The sequence below is a fragment of the Protopterus annectens genome, chromosome 9.part0, assembly GCF_019279795.1.
Source record: "Protopterus annectens isolate FY-2018-M chromosome 9.part0, PAN1.0, whole genome shotgun sequence".
NCBI classification, from domain to species: Eukaryota; Metazoa; Chordata; order Ceratodontiformes; family Protopteridae; genus Protopterus; species Protopterus annectens.
Genome location: NC_056743.1, coordinates 753,670,599 through 753,691,771, shown reverse-complemented (window position 1 = coordinate 753,691,771; position 21,173 = coordinate 753,670,599). Strand labels below are relative to the sequence as shown.

Below are 21,173 nucleotides of genomic sequence, written 5' to 3'. Positions count from 1 at the left end.
ATCGGTAGACTGATGGCTTACCAAAGCCATTACAGAATACAGAAATCGAGAGTGAAATTATTTAGCTACAATAAGGGCCCAATGACGAATAGTTTGGGCGTTGAACAAAGCACAGAACTGACAGCGAGGTACGTCGTGGTCTGGGCCTAAACAAGTGATGCAGTAAGAATGGAAATGTGGTATTTGCTTTCCACAGGCAAGACAATTAACTTTTTCTGATATCAGTTAGAGCAAGAAAAAAGGATCCTCAATGGGGTACTTGGATTTAGAAGACTTCAGGATGATTCAATTCAGAAACGAAAACTCAGGTAGCAGCCGACCGGTACTCGTGCAAACTGCTTCTGGCTCCTCGGCAAGAAAGACTGATGTAATGGCGTCAGCTGCCTGTTTTATACCCCTTACAACCTGACGTCAGTCCTGAAGCGACAGCAACCAACTCAGAAATACTAAGTCACTGGTATTCGGGTCAAGTGAGGGCAGGGTTGCCAGATTTCCAACCAGCCAGGTAGGGACAAAAAAAAAAAAAAAAGGTCTTTCACAGCAAGTGAAGACCCAAAAAAAAAAAAAGAGGGGGGTCTTTAGTGCAGAACAGAGTTCCACATTAAAGAACAGTAGCTCTGCACTAAACACGGAGCTTCTCGTGTTTAATGCATTGCAGATGTTCATCATGCATACAGCTGCAGTCATAACAGATGGGTTCTCCTGCCGTCAGGCGGGTCCTCGGTCGGACGAATTCCAAAGTCTAGGTCCGGTGTCAGTTGTCGTCACTTCTTCCCTGACGTCAGTGCGACAGGGGTATAAAAGAACCAGCCGACGCCATTTTCTTCAGTCTTTCTTGCCGCGCGGTGCCCGAAGCAGAAGCAGTTCGCAAGTGTCAGTCGGCCAGCTCCTGAAATTACAAAAATTTTGCAACCAAAGTCTTCTTGAAAGCTAAGTACCCCGTTGGGGAAACTTTTCTTGCCTCAGACCGATGTCAGACAAAGTTAATAATTGTATTTCATGTGGGAAGCAAATACCGCGTAAGGATTTTCATTCCCTCTGTATTCCTTGCTTAGGCCCAGACCACGACGTCTCGGTCTGTCGTTTTTGTGCTACATTCAACAAACGCACCATTAAGCGTCGGGCGAATTTCACCCAGCATTATTTTGGCAAAAAATTTAACTATATTTTGTAATCGGATACTCCGACTCCAGTTTTGTCTAAAAAACGCAAAGATAAGGACTGACACACGAGGTACACGGCCTCTACCAACACCACGCCAAAGCCGACTACAGGTGGTCCGGTTCTCAGCGAGGCGCCTACGCAGCCCCTGACTACCAACGACACTTCATTGGCGGTGTCTTCTGTGCCCGAGGTCGCTGGCTCCTCGGCCCACACCCCAACTACAGATACCGAAGCCACTCTTGGTGGTGAATCTCAAAATGTAGACAGGTCTGCCTCCTCTCAAGGTGTCTTCAGACCTTCCTCTTCTTTTTCCATCAAGGCTTTCTTAAGCAGCCATGCATTCTAAGAAACAAGCTACACAGGGCCCTTCTCCAGGCCCCATGCCTAAAAAACAGATGCTCAAAATGGCTGAGGATTTAATTACTCTTATCAGGGGTTCTCAACCCACCCCCCAGACAAAAGGCCCAGAGTGGAGGAAGAATCCCCATCCTCTGACCAGGCCTCCATTATATCAGAACACTCTGAACAGGAACATTCTTACTCCCCTTTTGAAGATTCTGATGCAGAGGAGTCCATTCCCTCTGTCTCCCCCCCAGAGGATTACTCATTTGGGGAAACCTTGCATACCTTAAGGGAACACTTCCACTGGGCAGGCCAAGAGTACTCTGATTCCAAGAAAAAGGCTTAGGGATTTTCTCTTGCTACCTCAGCACAGGCCTCTGGCTATACCTCCTGTCTTAGACATACTAGATGATGTGTACTTGGAGGCCTGCCTTAACCTGGATTCTTTACCTCCAGCCCCAGTCAAGCCTGACAGGTACTACCGGGTTCCTGACTCACACCAATTTTTATACAAAAGCCATGCGGCTGACCCAGAAACTATCTCACAGGGCCCCAAGGGAATTAAGGCCTCCACTGCTAAAAATCCATTACCTTCCGAGAGAGATTCCAGATCCTTAGAAAGGTGGGGAAAAAATGTATATACCTCGGCCACCTTAACCATGAGGGCATTAAACTGCCAGTTCCATATGCTAAAGTACCAACAGTTTCTGTTATCACAATTGAGAAGTAAAATGTCACAACCAGACTTGAAGGAGTTGCAGGATTTGATGCATAGTGCAGAACAAGTGGGTAAACATACCTTGCAATGTGGTTTTGATGCTCTAGAGGCCTCATGTAGAGCTGCTGTTACAGGATCAGTGATACGTAGACATGCCTGGCTCAAGGAATAAACCTTACCAGATCATGTCAAAGCTACATTACTAGATGCCCCTCTTCAAAAGGATGTATTATTTGGTGTTAAAGCTGAACAGGTATTAAAGAAAATGGAGGAAAAAGCTAAATCAATGCAAACAGTGAAAGATTTTCTACAGGTACAACCTCCACGTTTCAGTAGAAATTGGCCTTCCAAAAATTGGTCCTTTCCAGCCACGGACAGACCCCAAAGAGGTAGATACAGGTGCCTGAGGGGCAGAGGGCAATCCCAAGGATCATTTAGAGGCAGACCATGGCAAGCTCCTACACAAAGAGGTGGTGAGGATAGTTCGCAGCCATTCAGAAAGCAAGCCCAATGACTTTCCCCTTTGCATGCCAAGCAAGGCTCAAATGGCAGCACCCTTAGGCAGAAAACTGGCATTATTTTCAAAAAATTGGCATATTGTCACAAAAGACAAATGGATCCTGGACATTATAAACAGAGGCTACAGATTCCATTTTCACACCCTTCCAAAAATGAGAAGCATGCCAAACCTGCCACACAATCAAAGGACAGAGGCACAAAGACAAATTTCAGATCTCATGGACATGAAAGCTATTCAAGAGGTACCTACTCACGAACAAGGTCAAGGTTTTTTATTCCAGACTATTCCTGGTACCAAGGAAGGGAAAAGATTGGAGACCCATTTTGGACCTATCCATCCTAAACACATTTTTACTCATACCAAAATTCAAGATGCTCACTTTACAGCAGCTTCTTCCCATGCTGGGCAAGGAGTCTTGGCTGGTAACATTGGACCTCAAGGAGGCGTACCTGCATGTCCCAATCAGACAAAATTGCAGAAGATACCTCAGATTTCTTGCAGGTTCAACCCATTATCAATTCTCTGCATTGCCCTTTGGCTTATCTACTGCGCCCAGAGTATTCACAAAATGCCTGGCATCAGTAATTGCCTACTGCAGACTTCAAGGGATACAAATATACCCATATTTGGACGACTGCCTGATCCAAGCGGACAGCAAGCACATTCTTCTGAAAGATCTGGCTTATGTAATAATGTTGTTGAATTCTCTGGGATACACAGTCAACAAAAAGAAATCAAGGCTAATACCCTCTCAGAAAATAATTTTCCTGGGTGCCAACTTGGACACAAACACCCAGATGGCCTACCTCACGCCAGAGAAGCAGGGGCAACTAACTCAATACTTCAGAACACTAGCAAATTTCACCAGGCTGACTGCAAGGAAAATCCTGCAGGCTCTGGGATTCATGGCGTCTTGCATCCTACTAATCCCATGTGCAAAGCTGCATATGAGGAAACTTCAATGGTACCTGAAACACCTATGGTCTCAACACAGCCACAGTTTGGAAACAATAATACCACTAATTCCATGTCTTCAAAAGGAATTTCTGTGGTGGGCTCAAGCATGCCAAACAACCACAGGTCTCCCATTCTGCAAGCCTCAAGCAAATCAAGTCATCACAACAGACGCCTCGGACTACTCCTGGGGGGCGCACATGACAGATCGGTGCATTCAGGGCAAATCGTCCCAAAAAGAAAAGCACCTTCACATCAATCAAAAGGAAATACTAGCAGTAATAAATACTATTATAGCTTTCAAAGACCTTCTGCATCCAGGTCAACTATTGATAAGGACAGACAACACCACAGTAATGTGGTACATAAACAAACAGGGAGGAACCCATTCATACCCCCTATGCAGGCTGGCCGTGTCACTTTGGAACATGGCTCTGGCATTACAAATCGAACTTCAAGCACAGTACTTGCCAGGCAAGGAAAACACGCTGGCAGACAACCTAAGCAGAAATGTGACAGATCCACACGAATGGAAGTTGCATCCTCAAGTTTTTACAGAGATAATTCAAGCATTGGGAAGGCCAGACATCGAGTTCTTTGCCTCCCACAAAAATCACCAATTGGCAAAATTCTGCTCAAGGACTTTTCATCCAAAGGCCTGGAGAGTGGATGCGCTCTCTTTCAGTTGGTCAACAATGACAGTTTATGCCTTTCCACCTCTTCCTCTGCTGCCCAAAGTTCTATTAAAAACCAGAGCAGACAGACCAAAGATGATTCTCATTGCTCCAGACTGGCAAAGACAACACTGGTACCCACTCCTGAGGAGCCTGACACATTCCCCACCATGGACCCTACCTCTAATGCCTCTTCTTCTGACGCAGCACAGCTTCAAAACTCTTCACAGTCAGCTGAAAACACTCAATCTGGCTGCATGGAAGATTCCTTAACATCACAACAGACCCTACTCTCCAAGGAGGTGCAGGATGTCATTTTGGAGGCCAGAAGGCTGTCTACTAGAAAAGCTTACTCCGCAAAATGGAAACAGTTTTGTGCCTGGAATGAGAAAAAGGGCCAGAATCCTGGAAAACTGAATTTACCTCAAATATTACAGTATCTAGCTGAGCTGCTAAGCAGTGGAGTTTAATTCTCCTCCATCAAGATCCATGCCTCAGCCATTTCTGCAGAATACAACACTGATCCACCTTTATTCTCTCACCCCACCTTTATTCTCTCACCCCCTCTTAAGACAGTTCCTCAGAGGGGCTAAGAATGTAAAACCCCCAAGGAAACAACCAATACCTGCTTGGGACCTCAATTTCATACTAGAAAAGCTGACCTTGCCTCCTTTTGAGCCAGCTGCCTCAACAGATTTGCAATATTTGTCATGGAAAACAGCTTTCCTTCTGGCTATTACTTCAGCTCGTAGGGTATCGGAACTACAAGCCCTCATGGCTGTGCAGCCTTTTATCATCTTCCATCAGGACAGAGTTTCCTTACGAACCAACCCGTCCTTTATGCCAAAAGTGGTATCCAGGGTAGCTTTGAATCAGGCTATACACTTACCTACCTTTTGTCCTAATCCTCAAAAAGGACAGTTTTGTACCTACCATAAATGTAGATGTCCGAGAGACATGCAACTGCAGTCATAACATGTGGGTTGTCCTGCCTCAGGCAGCCCTCGGTTGGCCGGATTCCAAAGTCTGGGTCCGACGTCGGCTGATGTCGCATTTCTCTCCGACGTCTGAGCGGCTGGAGTACATAAGCATCAGTCGACGCCATTTTCTTCAGTGTTTCTTGCCCCAGATGCCAGGTGCCCTCCAAGGAAGGCTGTAATTAAATTGGTAGACACAAACAGGATTCCAAACACATACATGAGTAATAAAACAAATACACCATAACAGATATCCCCAGCTAAGAGTGAGGGGGATAGGAGTGGACCCTAAGCATAGAGGGGTATGGAGGGAGGGAAAACCCGACTGCAGTTGCATGTCTCCCGGACATCTACATTTATGGTAGGTACAAAACTGTACTATGTCCTTCAAGAATGCAACTGCAGTCATAACGTGGGTAGAATACCATAGCTTAGCTGGGGGAGGAGGTATGCTCTAGGAAAGAGATGGTGTGGCAATCAAACGCTGCAGGACTGCCGAAGCAAAGCCTGCTCTGGATCTGGAATATAGGGGGAGATTGTAGTGTTTTGAAAATGTATGCACGGAGCTCCATGTAGCAGCTTCTAGAATGTCCTTTGTAGGAACCCCTCTTAAAAATGCTGTAGAGGTGGCTGTAGCTCTGGTGGAATGTGGTCTGACATAGGCTGGAACAGTCTTTCCATGAAAGGAATAACAGAATCTGATGCAATGTCCAATCCATTTAGAAATAGTCTGTTTTGAAATAGCTTTTCCTTGGACTGCAGGGGCGTAAGCTACAAAAAGCTGTTCAGACTTCCTACTGGCCTTTGTTCTGTCCAGGTAGTATCGAAGTTGTCTATGAATGTAGAAAAGTATGTAAAAGCCTTTCCCCCTTATTCTCAGGATTGGGAAAGAAGGCAGGTAGATGAATGGCTTGATTTAGAGAAACCCTAGATGCCACCTTTGGCATAAAGGTAGGGTTGGTCCTTAATGAAACCCTGTCTCTGTGAAAAATAATAAAGGGTGGTATTGCCATTAGGGCCTGTAGTTCTGAAACCCTTCTTGCTGAGGTAATTGCCAACAGGAAGGCTGTTTTCCATGAGAGAAATTGCAAGTCAGCTGAAGCTGCTGGCTCAAAAGGAGGTAGAGTCAGTTTTTCTAAGACAAAATTGAGGTCCCAGGCTGGCACTGGGGCCTTTCTTGGTGGCTTAATGTTCTTGATTCCCCTGAGGAATTGCCTTAGTAAGGGGTGAGAAAAAACAGGAGGATCAGTGTTGTATCTAGCTGAAATAGCAGATGCATGTATTTTTATTGAAGAGTATGAGAGACCCCTCTGTAACAAATCTGCCAAATATTCCAAGGTAAGTGGGATGTTCAGTAATGATGCATCATGCCCTTTGCTGGTATTCCAATTGCTGAATCTTTTCCACTTTGCTAAATAAACCTTTCTGGTGGACGGTCTTCGAGCCTCTGTTAGTATCCGCTGAACTTCCTTGGAGAGAGGTAAGTTGAATTCATTTATGGGATCTCCCAGGCTGTTAGCTGCAGAGTTTTAAGGTTTGGATGCAGTGTTTCGAAATTGTGCTGAGTCAAAAGTTGAGGCCACTGAGGGAGGGCCCACCTCCTGGTGTGACATATGCTCCGTAGTAGTGGGTACCAGTGTTGTCTTGGCCAATCCGGAGCTATTAATATTCCCTTGGGCTTCTCTGCTTTGATCTTTAGTAATACTGAGGTCATCAGTGGCAGAGGTGGGAATGCATAGATTGCTAGGGAGTTCCAGTTGAATGAAAGAGCATCTATTTTCCAAGCCTTTTAATGGTATGTCCTTGTGCAAAATTTTGGTAGTAGATGATTGAGGTGAGAGGCAAAAAGGTCCACCTCTGGCTTGCCCCATGTCGAAGTGAGTTGTCTGAAAGCCTTCGGATGCAACCTCCACTCATGTGGATCTGTGAATTTCCTGCTTAGGCTGTCTGCCAACACATTGTCTTTTCCTGGAACAAACTGTGATTGCAACTGGATGTTTAGACTCAGTGATTTCTCCCAAAGCTGCATTGTCAGTCTGCAAAGGGGGTAAGAATGAGTGCCCCCCTGCTTGTTTATGTACCACATCACAGTGGTGTTGTCTGTCCGTATCATTAAGTGGCCTTGCTGGAGTTGGTTTTGAAAAGCCTCGATAGCATGCATTACTGCCAGCATTTCCTTTTGATTTATATGCAGATGTGTTTCCTTTGGAGACCATTGTCCTTGTATACACCTGCCTTCCATGTGCGCTCCCCATCCGAGGTCTGAGGCGTCTGTAGTCATGGTCTGTGTTATCTGTGGTTTTTTGAATGATAAACCTGTGTTTTCCTGGCTCACCGAAGCCCACCATTGGAATTCCTTTTGTAAGCATGGAATGAGTGGTATGATTGTCTCCAAATTGTTGCTGTGCTGAGACCAAATGCTTTTTAGGTACCATTGAAGCTTTCTCATGTGTAGTTTTGCTAATGGAACCAGTAGAATGCAGGATGCCATGTAACCCAGGGCCTGTAGGAATCTCCTTGCAGTCATCTGGGTGAGTTTTGCTAAACCTTTGAAGTATTGAGTTAACTTCTCTTGCTTGTCTTCTGTCAGGTAAGCCATTTGAGAGGCTGTGTCTAGTTTGGCTCCTAAGAAAATTATTTGCTGGGATGGTTGCAGTCTTGACTTTTGGAAGTTGACTGTGTACCCCAGAGCTTGAAGTAATCGTGTGACATATTCCAGATTTTTTGTCAACATCAATTTGTCGTCCACTTGTATGAGGCAGTCGTCCAGGTACGGGTAGATTTGAATACCCTGGAGCCTGCAATGAGCAACTGAAGCCAGGCATTTTGTAAACACTCTGGGCGCAGTAGATAAGCCAAATGGCAATGCTGAGAATTGATAATGCTCTGGCCCTGCAAGAAATCTGAGGTATCTTCTGCAACTGTGTCTGATAGGGACATGCAGGTATGCCTCCTTGAGGTCCAGAGTGATCAGCCACGACTCCTTGCCCAGCATGGGAAGGAGTTGCTGTAGAGTCAGCATTTTGAACTTCGGTACTATGAGAAAAGTGTTTAATGCGGACAAGTCCAGTATTGGTCTCCATTGAGTTTCTTTTCTTGGAACAAGGAACAGTCTTGAGTAAACCCCCTGTTCTTGTTCTTGTTGTGGAACTCTTTCTATTGCTTTCATTTGAGTTAGCAGAGAGATTTGCTTGATAGCCTCTACCCTTTGATGTTGTGGTAGATTTGGCATGCCTTGTTTCCTTGGTAAGGTATGGAAATGAAACCTGTACCCTCGGTCTACAATGTTCAAAATCCATTTGTCCTTTGTCAGTCTCTGCCAGTTTTCTGCAAACAGAGATAATTTTCCGCCCAAGGGAGCTTCTAGTTGTTCCCTGGAAGGCGGTAGTAAAGGAAAGTCATTGAGATTGTGGTTGTTGGGCAGGAGAAACCCCTGCGTCACCTCTTTGGTTTCCTGGCTGCCATTGACGTCCCCTGTAAGGGCCTCTGTATTGGCCTCTTCCTCGGCCACGTCTGTTCTTACCCCTTTGAAACTTTTCTGGATTAGGAAAAGACCAGTTTTTTCAAGGCCAATTCCTACTGAATCTGGGGGGTTGAACCTGGAGGAAATCCTTTACAGTTTGAACTGATTTTGCTTTTTCTTCGATGGTCTTTAGCACATCCTTAGCATTTGCACCAAAAAGTTTGTTCTTTTCCAGAGGTGCATCCAGAAGTTTTGATTCTACATGATCTGGTAGAGGTTGATCTTTTAACCAAGCATGTCTTCGCATCACTGCCCCTGTCATAGCTGCCCTACATGAAGCTTCCAGTGCATCATATCCACACTGCAGGAAGTGATTGCTTACTTGCTGAATGTTATGTACAGCTTCCTGCAAAGACTTCCTGTCTAAAGGATCAGGAGAAGCTAGTGTTTTTTGTAAATCTTCTAAAAGATAATCCTGATATTGGAACATATGAAAAAGGCAATTTAAGGCTCTCATAGATAAAGTAGTGGAAGTGTAAACCTTTTTACCCCATCTCTAATGACCTTGCTTCCCTGTTGGAGGGCAAAGGATTTTTTGAGGTGGAGGCTGAAACTCCTTTAGGCCCCTGTGAAATGGTTTCCAAATCAACAGTATGGGCCCTGAATAAATGGGAATGCGTTTCTGGGACCCTGTAATACCTGTCTGGCTTGGCTGGTGCAGGAGGGAGAGTATCAGGGGTAGCACTAGAATCAGAATACAAATCATCCAGAACATCAAGTACAGGGGGAATAGCTAAGGGCCTGTGCTGAGGCTTCTTAAGGAAAGTCCTAAGGCGTTTCCTGGAATCAGAATATTCCTGGCCCTGCCACTTGAAATGTTCCCTCATGGTGTGCAGAACTTCCCCAAAGGAAATATCCTCAGGAGGGGAGGCCGAAGGAATGGAATCTTATGCATCAGAGTCCTCATAGGTCTGGAAGAGCTCTTCCTGGCTATCATAGTGGACAGAGCCCTCAGAGTCTTCATCTGAATGAGTAGGGTCAGAGGGTTCAACCCGGGGCCTTTTATCAGGAGGAGGCTGGGATGCTCTCTCAGGATGGGTCTGCGAACCTCTAATCATGGAAATTAAATCAGCAGCCATGGACATAATTTGTGTCTCCGGAGTCGGCTGAGGTAAAGCTCTAGGAGTAATATGCTTTGTTTTGCTGGCTGCCTTAGCCCTAGTGTAGGCCTTAATAGACATGGTCATCGGGGGCCTGGCAGCTCCACATGCAGGAGTGACCTTGTCTACAGCAATGTTCTCGGGCATATCCCCGGTTTCGGTATCCGGAGGAAAATCTATAACTGGCGTCGGAGTAATGTCTGGAATTGGAGTCGTCGGTAATGCGGTGTCTTCGGTTCGGAGCGGTGGAGAGACCTTCTCAGCGGGAACCGGAGCACTCGTGCTAGGTTTTGGCGTGGAGTCGGAAGTAGACACGGGCCGAGGCTGTCGGTCCCGGTCTTTTCGCTTTTTGGGAGTTTGCGATGTCGGAAGATCCGACGGCATGGTATAAGCAAATTTATCGCCGAAAAAGTCTTCAGCGAACTCCGCCCGGCGCCTGGGAGTGCGCTTGTTGAAGCAAGCACAGGCTACACAGGCCGAGACGTCGTGGTCTGGGCCCAGGCAAGGGAGGCAGTAAGAGTGGAAATCCTTATGAGGTATTTGTTTACCACAAAAAAGACAATTGTTAACTTTTTCAGTAATTTCTGACATCGGCTGAGGCAAGAAAAGGTCCCTAATGGGGTACTTAGCTTTTTGATGACTTCGGTATCGTAGAATACAGGAGCTGACCGACCGGCACTTGCGAACTGCTTCTGCTTCGGGCACCGCGCGGCAAGAAAGACTGAAGAAAATGGCGTCGACTGATGCTTATGTACTCCAGCCGCTCTGGCGTCGGAGAGAAATGCGACATCAGCCGACGTCGGACCCAGACTTTGGAATCCGGCCGACCGAGGGCTGCCTGAGGCAGGACAACCCACATGTTATGACTGCAGTTGCATTCTTGAAGGACATCAAAGGGGAGAGATTACTGCATTCCTTGGACATCCACAAACAACTGCGTTATTATTTGGACAGAACAAAGCCTTTCAGAAAATCAGAACAGCTCTTTGTGTCCTATGCTATAGGAGCTCAAGGGAAGCCAATTTCCAAACAGAAAATCTCAAAATGGATAGCCCACTGCATATGCTTTTGTTACTCTTTTCATGGCAAAACTGTACCTGCAGGCATCAGATCTCACTCCACAAGGGCCACATCTACTTCTGCAGCTTTCCCCAGAGGAGTTCCTACCAAAGATATTTTGGAAGCAGCCACTTGGAGTTCTGTGCATACCTTCTCCAAGCACTACCACCTACCATTATACTCCAAAACTAGAGCAGGCTTTGCCACTGCAGTCTTGCAGGGCATCCTGGCTCCTCCTAGTTCCACCTAGTGCCTACCACCCCTTTCTTAGCTTTGGGATTCTACCTATCTGTTATGACTGCAGCTGTATGCACGATGAACATAGTACAGTTTTGTACCTACCATAAATGTAGATGTTCGAGTGCCAATACAGCTGCAGTCCAGGTTTCCCTCCCACCCTCCCCCTCTTGGGACAGGCCTATTGGCTAACACCTCCTCATACAACCTGATTGGGGTATTCTTTGATGGTGTATTTGCTTGCAACTACTGTATTTTGATTATATGGCATTGCTTTATTACACAAATTTATGTATTGCCTTCTTTCTGGGGGCACCTGACATCTGGGGCAAGAAAAACTGAAGAAAATGGCGTTGGCTGGTTCTTTTATACCCCTGTCGCACTGACGTCGGGGAAGAAGTGACGACAACCGACGCCGGACCTAGACTTTGGAATTCGGCTGACCGAGGACCCGCCTGACGGCAGGAGAACCCATCCGTTATGACTGCAGCTGTATTAGCACTGTAACATCTACATTTATGGTAGGTACAAAACTGTACTTTCCACATTCAACACAAGTAGCTCTGTGTTTAGCAATTTTTGATTGGCCCATATACCGGCATACGGGCCAATCAAAAATCGATAAACACGGAGCTTCTCGTGTTTAATGCGGAATATTGCAGTTCCACATTCAACAGAAGTAGCTCCGTGTTTAGCGATTTTTGATTAGCTCGTATACCGGCATACGGGCCAATTAAAAATCGTTAAACGCGGAGCTACTTCTGTTTAATGCAGAACACAAGAAGCTTTGTGTTTAGCGATTTTTGATTGGCCCGTATGCCAGGCATACGGGCCAATCAAAAAAAATAAATAAATAAAGCGGAGGCTGGCTGGGATTTAAACCAGCAGGGCGGGACTCGGGATCAGGCTGCTGATCTCGGGACAGTCCCGCCCAAATAGGGATGTCTGGCAATCCTGACTGAGCGTTACCTGCAGGCAGATAACCCAAGTGTGATGACTGATAACGTGGATGTTCTTCATGTTTCACTGTTGCAATCAGTCGATTGTTGGTCCCATGTGTCAAAAACAAGTTAGTGAAAGCCAGTCTGTTGAAGAAGCATTTAACCCAGAAGCCCTATTATGATAAGACCAGCAAACCGCTCAACCCATTGAGAGGGAGAAGTTTTAAGGATGCAAATGTTCAAATGTTATGATTGGATTGGAGTCATGCAGAACATTTGCCCAGAGCCGAGATTGTAAATTGTGAATCACAAGGAGTTCCGCATTCAACACAAATAGCTCTGTGTTTAGCAATTTTTGATTGGCCTGTATACCGGCATACGGGCCAATCAAAAATCGATAAACACGGAGCTTCTCGTGTTTAATGCAGAACATTGCAGTTCCACATTCAACAGAAGTAGCTCAGTGTTTAGCGATTTTTGATTAGCCCGTATACCGGCATACGGGCCGGTTAAAAATCGTTACTACTTCTGTTTAATGCGGAACACAAGAAGCTCTGTGCTTAGCGATTTTTGATTGGTCCGTATGCTGGCCAGGATTTAAACCGGCAGGCAGGAACTCTGGATCAGGCTGCTGATCTCGGGACAGTCCCGCCCAAATAGGGACATCTGGCAACCCTGACTGAGGGCTACCTGCAGGCAGATAACCCAAGTGTGATGACTTGCAACAGTGAAACACGAAGAACATCCACGTTATCAATCAGTCGATTGTTGGTCCCATGTGTCAAAAACAAGTTAGTGAAAGCCAGTCTCTTGAAGAAGCATTTAACCCAGAAGCCCTATTATGATAAGACCAGCAAACCACTCAACCCATTGAGAGGGAGACGTTTTAAGGATGCAAATGTTATGATTGGATTGGAGTCATGCAGAACATTTGCCCAGAGCTGAGATTGTAAATTGTGAATCACAAGGAGCAGTTTTTAGGCAGAATCTGAAGCATCTGATAGCTGTGTCTGAGCCTGTACGACAGCATATAGCTTGTAAGAAAGACTCTGTCTCAGAGTGAGTTGTCCGGTGTTGTAGTTCCTGAGGGAGTTCCAGAAGCAATTTCCATTCCTGTGACAAATCCCAAAGCGAGATCTTCACCGAAACCTGACCCTAGTAAGTCCAGTTCTGATGGTTATGTAACAGGATCCAGTAGAATCTCCAGACCATGTTCCAGATATACAGCGACTTGGAAATGAACATGAACAACCTGAGCATTGTGTTTATTTTTCTGATTGCCTAAATTAATACATTCCTAACTGTAATCTTATTTTGATAAAGACTAGCTATTTCTTTGAGGGAGGATGTAAATCATTGTGCATATCCCTAAGAAACCTCCTGTGGGCATTTACTAAGTGTCCCTGAATGTGCTCAGTAATTAATAGTGTGCCATTTTGTAGTAAGCTGTTGTAGTGTAAGTACGCATGTCTGTAAGCTCCATCTGTTAATCAGTACATTTAGTTGCTATACATCCTGATGTGTTTTCATGTAATAAAGCTTCTTAAACGAACTTACCCCCGCCTGCTTGTCATCCTTGGATTAGGGGACAAGCGACAGTAAGGAAGCCCAGGAAACTTCATGACTAGTTGTAATATTAAGCTTGTCCTTTTTTTTTCCTCACAAAAAATGTATTGTGTATTGAAGCATTTTTATTGTATTTGTAGTATATTTAAATAACATAGATGTGTGTAGAGACTGTTTAACTATTAATTGTATGGTTCTCCTTGCGTTCATTTGCATTGTAAAGCACTTTAATAAATGTTGACTTATGTAACCATTTTTTTAATTGAGTTGTACAGAGATTCCATTTAACCACTTTTACTTTTTTTTATTTTTATTCCAGCTACCAGGATTCAGTTTTTTGCCATTGAAATAGCCCGAAATAGAGAGAGCTACAACAGCACTGTGTTCAGGTCATCTGTGAAGCAGAGAAAATCATCCAGTAACTGAAAAAACAGATTTAACAGAACAGTGATAATGGTGGGAGGGTAACAAAAGGGGTGAATAGAGAGGACTGACAGCTGAAAATGACCACACAGCAGTTGAAATATGTGCAAGTCTTTTATTTGGATGAAACATGGGTATGCCGCAGCCTTAATATATGAACCGATACTCAGTTTGTAAAATGGGATACATTTGTTTTCCCTGTTGCGTGTCATGCCTTACTGTTCTTTGCCTTTATGTTGTGCCTTGGGTGATCTATTTTGTACACTTCTAAGTTACGTGTGCGATGATAGTTTAATTTGAAGGGAGGAGCTAACCTTCATGATGTGCCAAGGTTTATTACCCCAAAAGTATGTTTACCTCTGTTAGAGCCTGTCAGCTTTGGATGAAATTTTAAGTAGCATGTGAGCACCTGCAGCATCATTGGGTAGCATTCTGCAGTGATTCAGACTATGGTTTTCCTGGCTGTAGTAATGTGCGATATTTGTCTTTTTGATATTAAGAAAAATTTTCACTTATTTTCAAACCATAGAAATATTTTAAGAATTTTTTGAACTGCTTTGATTTTTGTATATTGACTTAAGAATGAAGTGCTTAACCTATATTGAAACCTGTATTAGAGAAGCTCAGTGCTGTTAAAAGGCCAGGGTAAGTTAACCACTCGTGGTGTATTGGGAAACCAGTTTATATTTGAGCACAATGTTTATGTAGTACATGGGGCACTATGATTACACTCAAAACACAGCTAAGTTACATCTTCTTAACATTTAACAGTAAAACAGCAAAAGCAGGACATGAAACTGCTTTATTTCAACTCATGTCTGCTAACGTACACAGACTATTTTGATTACAACTGCTTCCTTTCCACAGGGAATATTTGAGGATGTCCACAACTTCCCCACTGCTTTACTGGTTTTCAAAGCCAGTACAACATATTGTGGGGGGTTTTTTTAATTGTACTTTTGACTAATTTGTAGTACAGGGAGCAGATAAATCTCCATACACTACAAAGACTTATCAGATCTCCAGTCATAACAAAGTATTGTGTTCCCCTCTACTCTTCAGTGAAATTTTTGGCAACTCTCTCTCAAACATATAATACTTCATTGCGATTGGTGACCCAATCATAATCCTCTGAATACATCTCAATGTAAAAAACATACATAATATAGTTTTTTTTTTTTTAATTCTGGAGAAATTAAACTGCTATAGGAGATGATATTTAAAAGATCAGTATAGGCTTATAAAGCAGTGTGAAATCACGTTAGTGCTTGAAGTCAACAGAAAATAGTCAGGATGTCTTATCATCCTGAGGAGTTGTTCGGTGTCAGCAGAAGCTTTAACCAAGTATTTTTCTAAGCTATAGTCCATTTTCTTCCATGGGAGCAAGTAGTGAAGGATTTTATGCCTCCCTGTGTCTTATATCTGCCATTCAGCTAGTGTGCATGAGAAGTTAAATTCCCACTGCAAGTACATATTACTGTAGGTTTGTTACAGTTTCTTTAAATTTCTGCTCATACGAGGTGTGCACTTGTGCATAATAAATTAAATGCCAGGCTTCCATTTTTGACAGACAGAAATTTTTAGGGATTACTTAACCCTCTCTTTCTAGCTAACTAGAATTCTACATCTGCTAGTTAGTAACTGAATTTAGAACATCTTTTCCATGTGAGGAGAGGAGAATGACTTCCAAGCATACCTCTCAACCTCTTGGCACAAGAAATCTGGACAAAGTGTAAAATAATGGGGGACAAAAACTTGAAAAGTACAAGAATAGTAGGATTTGTGATCGCATGGATTTTCTGATGGATTTGTTGTCTGAAACTCAAATGTATTTCATTATTTAGTGACTTTAATGCTCACTGATTTGCTACACAACCACAAATTTTATGAGGACAGACTAAAACTATGAGGCAAAACACTGGACATTTGAGAGGTATGCTTTCTTTTCTGAAATAAACATGTCTTGTTACTCTTCTTTGCCAAAGAATTCTGTTTTGTAGTAGTATTGTTTAATGGATAAAAATGCTTTTAGTTTGTTTTTATGACCTTATACTTGCACTGCAGTTTTATTTATTTTATATTAAAATGACTGTTGCTACTGTCTTTCAAGTTAAAAGATGAACTGTGACACTCATTTGTTGTAGCCTTTCTACCATTCATCTTAACAAAAAAAAAGTTTATCTAATAGGCTTGTTCTTCCCATGTGTAAAGGTTGGAGTTCCTTATTTTAGTGACCAGAAACCTCAAGTCACAATGTTTTCATTTGTTAGAAGGCATGTATAAACTATGATTTTTTTTTTATATTGTAAAACAAAAGCAAGTAATTGCCTAAAAATCCTTTACCTGTTTACTGTCTTATTTCCATTTTTTTTCATTAGCTACTTAGGACTTGTTATGAAATGGATTGTGAAAATGTTGCAGTTTAGTGTTGCTGGGACAGGTAGCATCCTCAAACAAGTGAGCAAGTCACTAAATGGTAATCACTAGTGTTGGAGACGTCTCTGCAAGAAAGCTTGAAATTGCACTGTCTTTGGGATTTCTCTTTTGCTCAGAGGTCATATGATCTTGGTGTTGGTACAGCAAAGTAGTAGAGGATAGTGAGGGACAAAAATGTTCAGAGAAATTAAACTAAGCTACTGTAATACAAGCAGGGATTGCAATATGACATACGGTGGGACAGGGTTATGGCAAATTTAGAGTCTCACAGGAGAGAAACTGATTGAAGTTAGGAAGTGAGCAAAAAAGGGAGGTGTAACTTAGGATGTGTTCTGGTATGAACAGGTACTTGCTTATATTTATGGATATAGTTTATCCTGCATTTGAGTAAGATCACAGCTAGATTTTCAGAATGGTTTTACAGGACTGGAGGAAGGGTATTGACCTGATGGATATAGGCAAGGACCTCCAGGCCTTGGCAACATGGTGCGAGTACAGACCATAACAAAAAAATATATTCTACGTCCAGCATGTCTGCATTTTCAGAGTTTTTTTTTTTTAGTTTGTTTGTTCTCTGAAGTGGTTTACCATAGTGCCGTCTATTTCATGATTCTCATGAGTACAGACCAAACCCGGGATAGATTTATGGACCGACAAATATTTGATCATTAGATTGTAATGACTGAAAGAGAAAGTTGGGTTGAATGGTATTTAGTGCTAGACAAGCAGATAGATGCAGAATAATTTTTATGTCATGAGAAGCTATGTATACATTTGTTGTTGGGGTAGTTCTAACCAGCAGTCTTTTTAGTGCTGTACAATGCTGGGCTCTAAAAGGAGTATTTGCTGCAAATTTAGCCTCTTTTTTTTTTTTTTTTTTATCAATGTTCAACTTTTCGTGATGCATGCGGGTTAAGGATGCAAGTGCCATAAAGTAGTGAGGGGAGAAGGTTAAGTAGTGGCAAGTGTAGTTTTTGCTGGTCGGTGAGAAAGATGTTAGAGCTATAAAGCATCCCGGGTTTTTAGTGATTTTTTTTGCAGTTATATATATGTAGCTCATCTTTAATAATTTGCTATGAGAAGCGACTTTGGTGGTTGTTAAAGCTTCCTGAGAAATGTTTTATTTTGAGGTGTGTCAGGTTGTCTGATGTGCATATGAGGGAGGATTCATATGCATATTTTATTAGGGAGGCCTGTTGCATAGATGTGTGGAGGGTATTGGTGACAGTTTTAAAGAGGAGGGGACCAAGGACAGAGCCTTGTGGTACACCAGTGGTGACTAGAAGGTATGGAGAGAGGGTGGAGTATTACTGACTGATACTTATTGGACAAGTAACTTTTGAACCAAAGAAGGGTGGGCTGAGACAGACTTGGGACATTTGACGCACAAGTTTGTCACACCAAAGTCTGGAAATAAGGAGGAGACTAGTTTGCAGTTATTTGACAGTATCTATAAAGCTTAGAAGAGTAGCATTGGTGCTGTGGGAGGGATGGAAGCCACATTGTGTGGAGGATAACAGTTCTTCCTGCAAGAGATAATCTAGCAATTGATCAATTGTCATCCATGTCACTATTCCTCACTTCTGGGGTCATAGGGTCCGACATCAGATCCAAGCTAGCAACTTAGTCAGATCCTAGGCTCAAGTTCTTCCCACTCCCATAATCCCTTGCTGCCCTGTAAACCCCTCTGATCTCATTTGCCGCTCACCACTTCAGATGTGATTCCTTTGGATCGAGTCTCTTCTGGGATAAGTGCTTATTTTTGTACTTTCTTTTTCTATTTCAGTATAGCTTTTGAATTTTAACTGTCTCCGTAGAGTTTAAGCTTTAATCTTTGTATCCTCTCCTCCCTTCTAGCGATCCACTTTTGTTAAACATTTTGGCTCCATTTTTCTCAGTTAAAAAAAAATTCTCTAGTTCTAGGCTTCCCTTTCCAGTTTTCTACTAGTTTTTTGTTGTGGTTGTCTTTTGCTTGTTTTTGACTACGGTTCGGACTCCCGGTTAACAGTTTTGGTTTGGCGCTTGGTCTGTTCTTCTCATCATGTCTGACAAGCCAGCAGGCTTTAATAGGTGCTTCTCATGTGGTTGGAAGATGCCCATTTCCGACTCGCACAAGGAGTGCCTGTATTGTTTGGGTGCCAACCACCTATAGATTGAATGAACATATGTCCCGCATTCAACCCCAGGGCTTTGGTTGAGTGCCGCAGTAAATTATTATTGAAAGACTTGGTTTTGGGGAGTCCATTGGCCCAGTCTCTGACCAAGCAAGGTCCCTGTGCCCATAAGAGGAAAGCTCCCTCTATCTCAGGGTCTTCTTCCTCTTGAAAACCTAGGCTTTTTGGATCCTAGCTCTTTGAGTCCGACTCCAGCCTTGGTGCTGTTGGATCCGATGACCTCTGATCTGAGGTCCCAGGAGTCTAATTCTGGATCCAAGGTCTCCAGTTCAAGACCTTTAGATCCGGTCAAGACTAGACCTACCATGGATCTGATCTCCTCGAAACAGAGGCGTTCGGATTCTAAACACTTAGATCCTCAGTTGTCCTTGGATCTAAAGTGAACAGATCTGGGACCTGAGTCAGATTCCACTGTCTTGATTGGGGATTCTCCATTGGATTCTAGCCTGGGGCAGCCTTTTGCAGCTCCTAGGAACAGAAGCCATTCTTCTGAGAGACATAGGAGGTCCTCGTGGTCTAGACATATGCCCCCAGCTACATCTGCCTCTTCTAGATCTTCCAGGAGCTTGCTCCCTTCCGACAGGGACAGGATGATGAGGTCCTTCCTTAAGGGTCAAATTGGAGTTAGAGCTACTTGTGTCCTCTGCCCCATCCGGCTAGGGGTCCTTCCCCTTTCCTCATGCTTCAATCTCCTTGCCCAACTCAGGTGGTTTCTGACTTCCAGGCTGTGGGGCGCAGTGAGGAGGTGACAGGGATTCCTAGAGCCCACTTTGTCTCTACACCGTTCATGTCCCTGACTGGTTCTGCTCTTCCTCCCTCAGAGCAGATGGGGTCCCGGGCCCAACCAGCCGATCTGGAGGTCTTGGGAGAGGGTTCCAGTCCAGTCTTTTCAGACCGATCTCTGTCCCCTCTGTGCTTCGAGACTCAACAGTTCAGGGCCAGTATTATCCAGGGGTCATGAGGTGGTGACACATGCTCTGCTTCCTCTTCTCAGGTGGTCCGGGAATGGGAAGGGGATGTTGTCCAGCCCTTTTGCCTTCTGGGTAATAGAGAGGACCTGCTCCACCACTAGAGCTGCTTCCCCTACTATTCAGGGTCCTTCCCAGCTCCTGTGAGCAGACCTTCCTCATCCTGCACCTGGTCAGCCCACTCAAACCAGCCTTCAAGGGGGAGTTACCCCACTTGGGGTTCCCCACTCTTTGAGCCCTTCCTTGAGCCCCCTTAGACTCTTCAATGGAATCTTTCACTGAGGATATGGACCTCGATGAAGGGGACAGGTCCCCCAAATCTCCACCCAAAGATGTCTCCTTCTGGGACATCCTGGGGATCCTCAAATTGAAGGGGAAATGGTCTTCCCAACTCACGTCCTCCGGAGAGTCTGTATTCCTCAAGGCATTTGGGATGGGACAGTCTGCCACCTGGGTTACCCCCTGCAGATGAACTGATAGAAATTTGTTCACTAATTTTGGAACTGTCTCCATAGTATCTGGCTCCTTCCATCCTTGAACATCCCACGCAAGATCTGCCTGCAAGCTAGCATCCTTCTTTGATCATGTTGAGGACAGCAATCCATGCTGGAGAATGCTGAGACATCTTTATGTTCATTGATTTGGCTGGCTGCGGAAGTGGGTTTGTTTGTGACCTCGCCAATATTGGGCCTTCACCAATCTTTTAAGCGTCCCTTCACCATTTCATCAGTTGTCAAATCAACTCTTCTTTGGTCTGTGAGCAAGATAGACCTTGTCACTTGTGAGAATCAAATTTTCTACCTCTCAGCAGTCCTTTTCTACGACCCTTCAGTCCAGTAGAAAAAATTATGGTCTTCAGGGACTAGTCCTCCTTTTCAGGACAAACCCTGTCTTCCATGGTTCCAGGGACCTATATCTTCTAGAGGCCGGGTAAGAGGGGTTCAATGGCCCAAGGCAGAGGGAGGCAGGGAGGGAGATGAACCCCTCTAGAGGGAACTGATGCGCTACTGTCCTGAACTGGAGGCAGGCTGCAGTCATTTGTCTCTGCCCTTTGGCTCCTCTGCAAACATTACAGGAGCTGGGCATTTGTACAAGAGCAAACTGCTAATCTATTTTTCCACAAGTTATTTTATTTCCCCCAGCATTCCTGTCCCACTCTCCCATGCATCCCCAGCAATGCCTGAAATAGTTTCCAATGAAGTGCCATCAAGTGCTCCAAGAGAGAAGCAAGGAAACCATCAAGGAATTCAGCAACAAACAGAATCCAGGAACTTCTTTTTGCTTCTTTTTTGTGCGCTGAAGAAATGGGACCTCGTTAATCCTGGACTTAAACAACCTGTAAACCTTCAGAGACTTAGACAAGTTTCATTATTCAGTGGTCAGTCCATTGTTCTGAT

General features: G+C 44.1%; 1 protein-coding gene across 3 annotated transcripts in view; it reads left to right on the top strand.

Annotated features, from left to right (window-relative positions):
- PBDC1 (polysaccharide biosynthesis domain containing 1) overlaps positions 1 to 16,538 on the top strand; it is a 725,752-nt gene extending 709,214 nt beyond the window's left edge. For all 3 annotated transcript variants that reach the window (XM_044083395.1, XM_044083394.1, XM_044083393.1), the window contains one exon: positions 14,095 to 16,538. In XM_044083395.1, coding sequence (XP_043939330.1) covers positions 14,095 to 14,201 — 107 coding nt within the window. In that variant the 3' untranslated portion in view covers positions 14,202 to 16,538. The remainder of the gene's footprint in view (positions 1 to 14,094) is intronic.
- Positions 16,539 to 21,173: the final 4,635 nt, after the last annotated feature.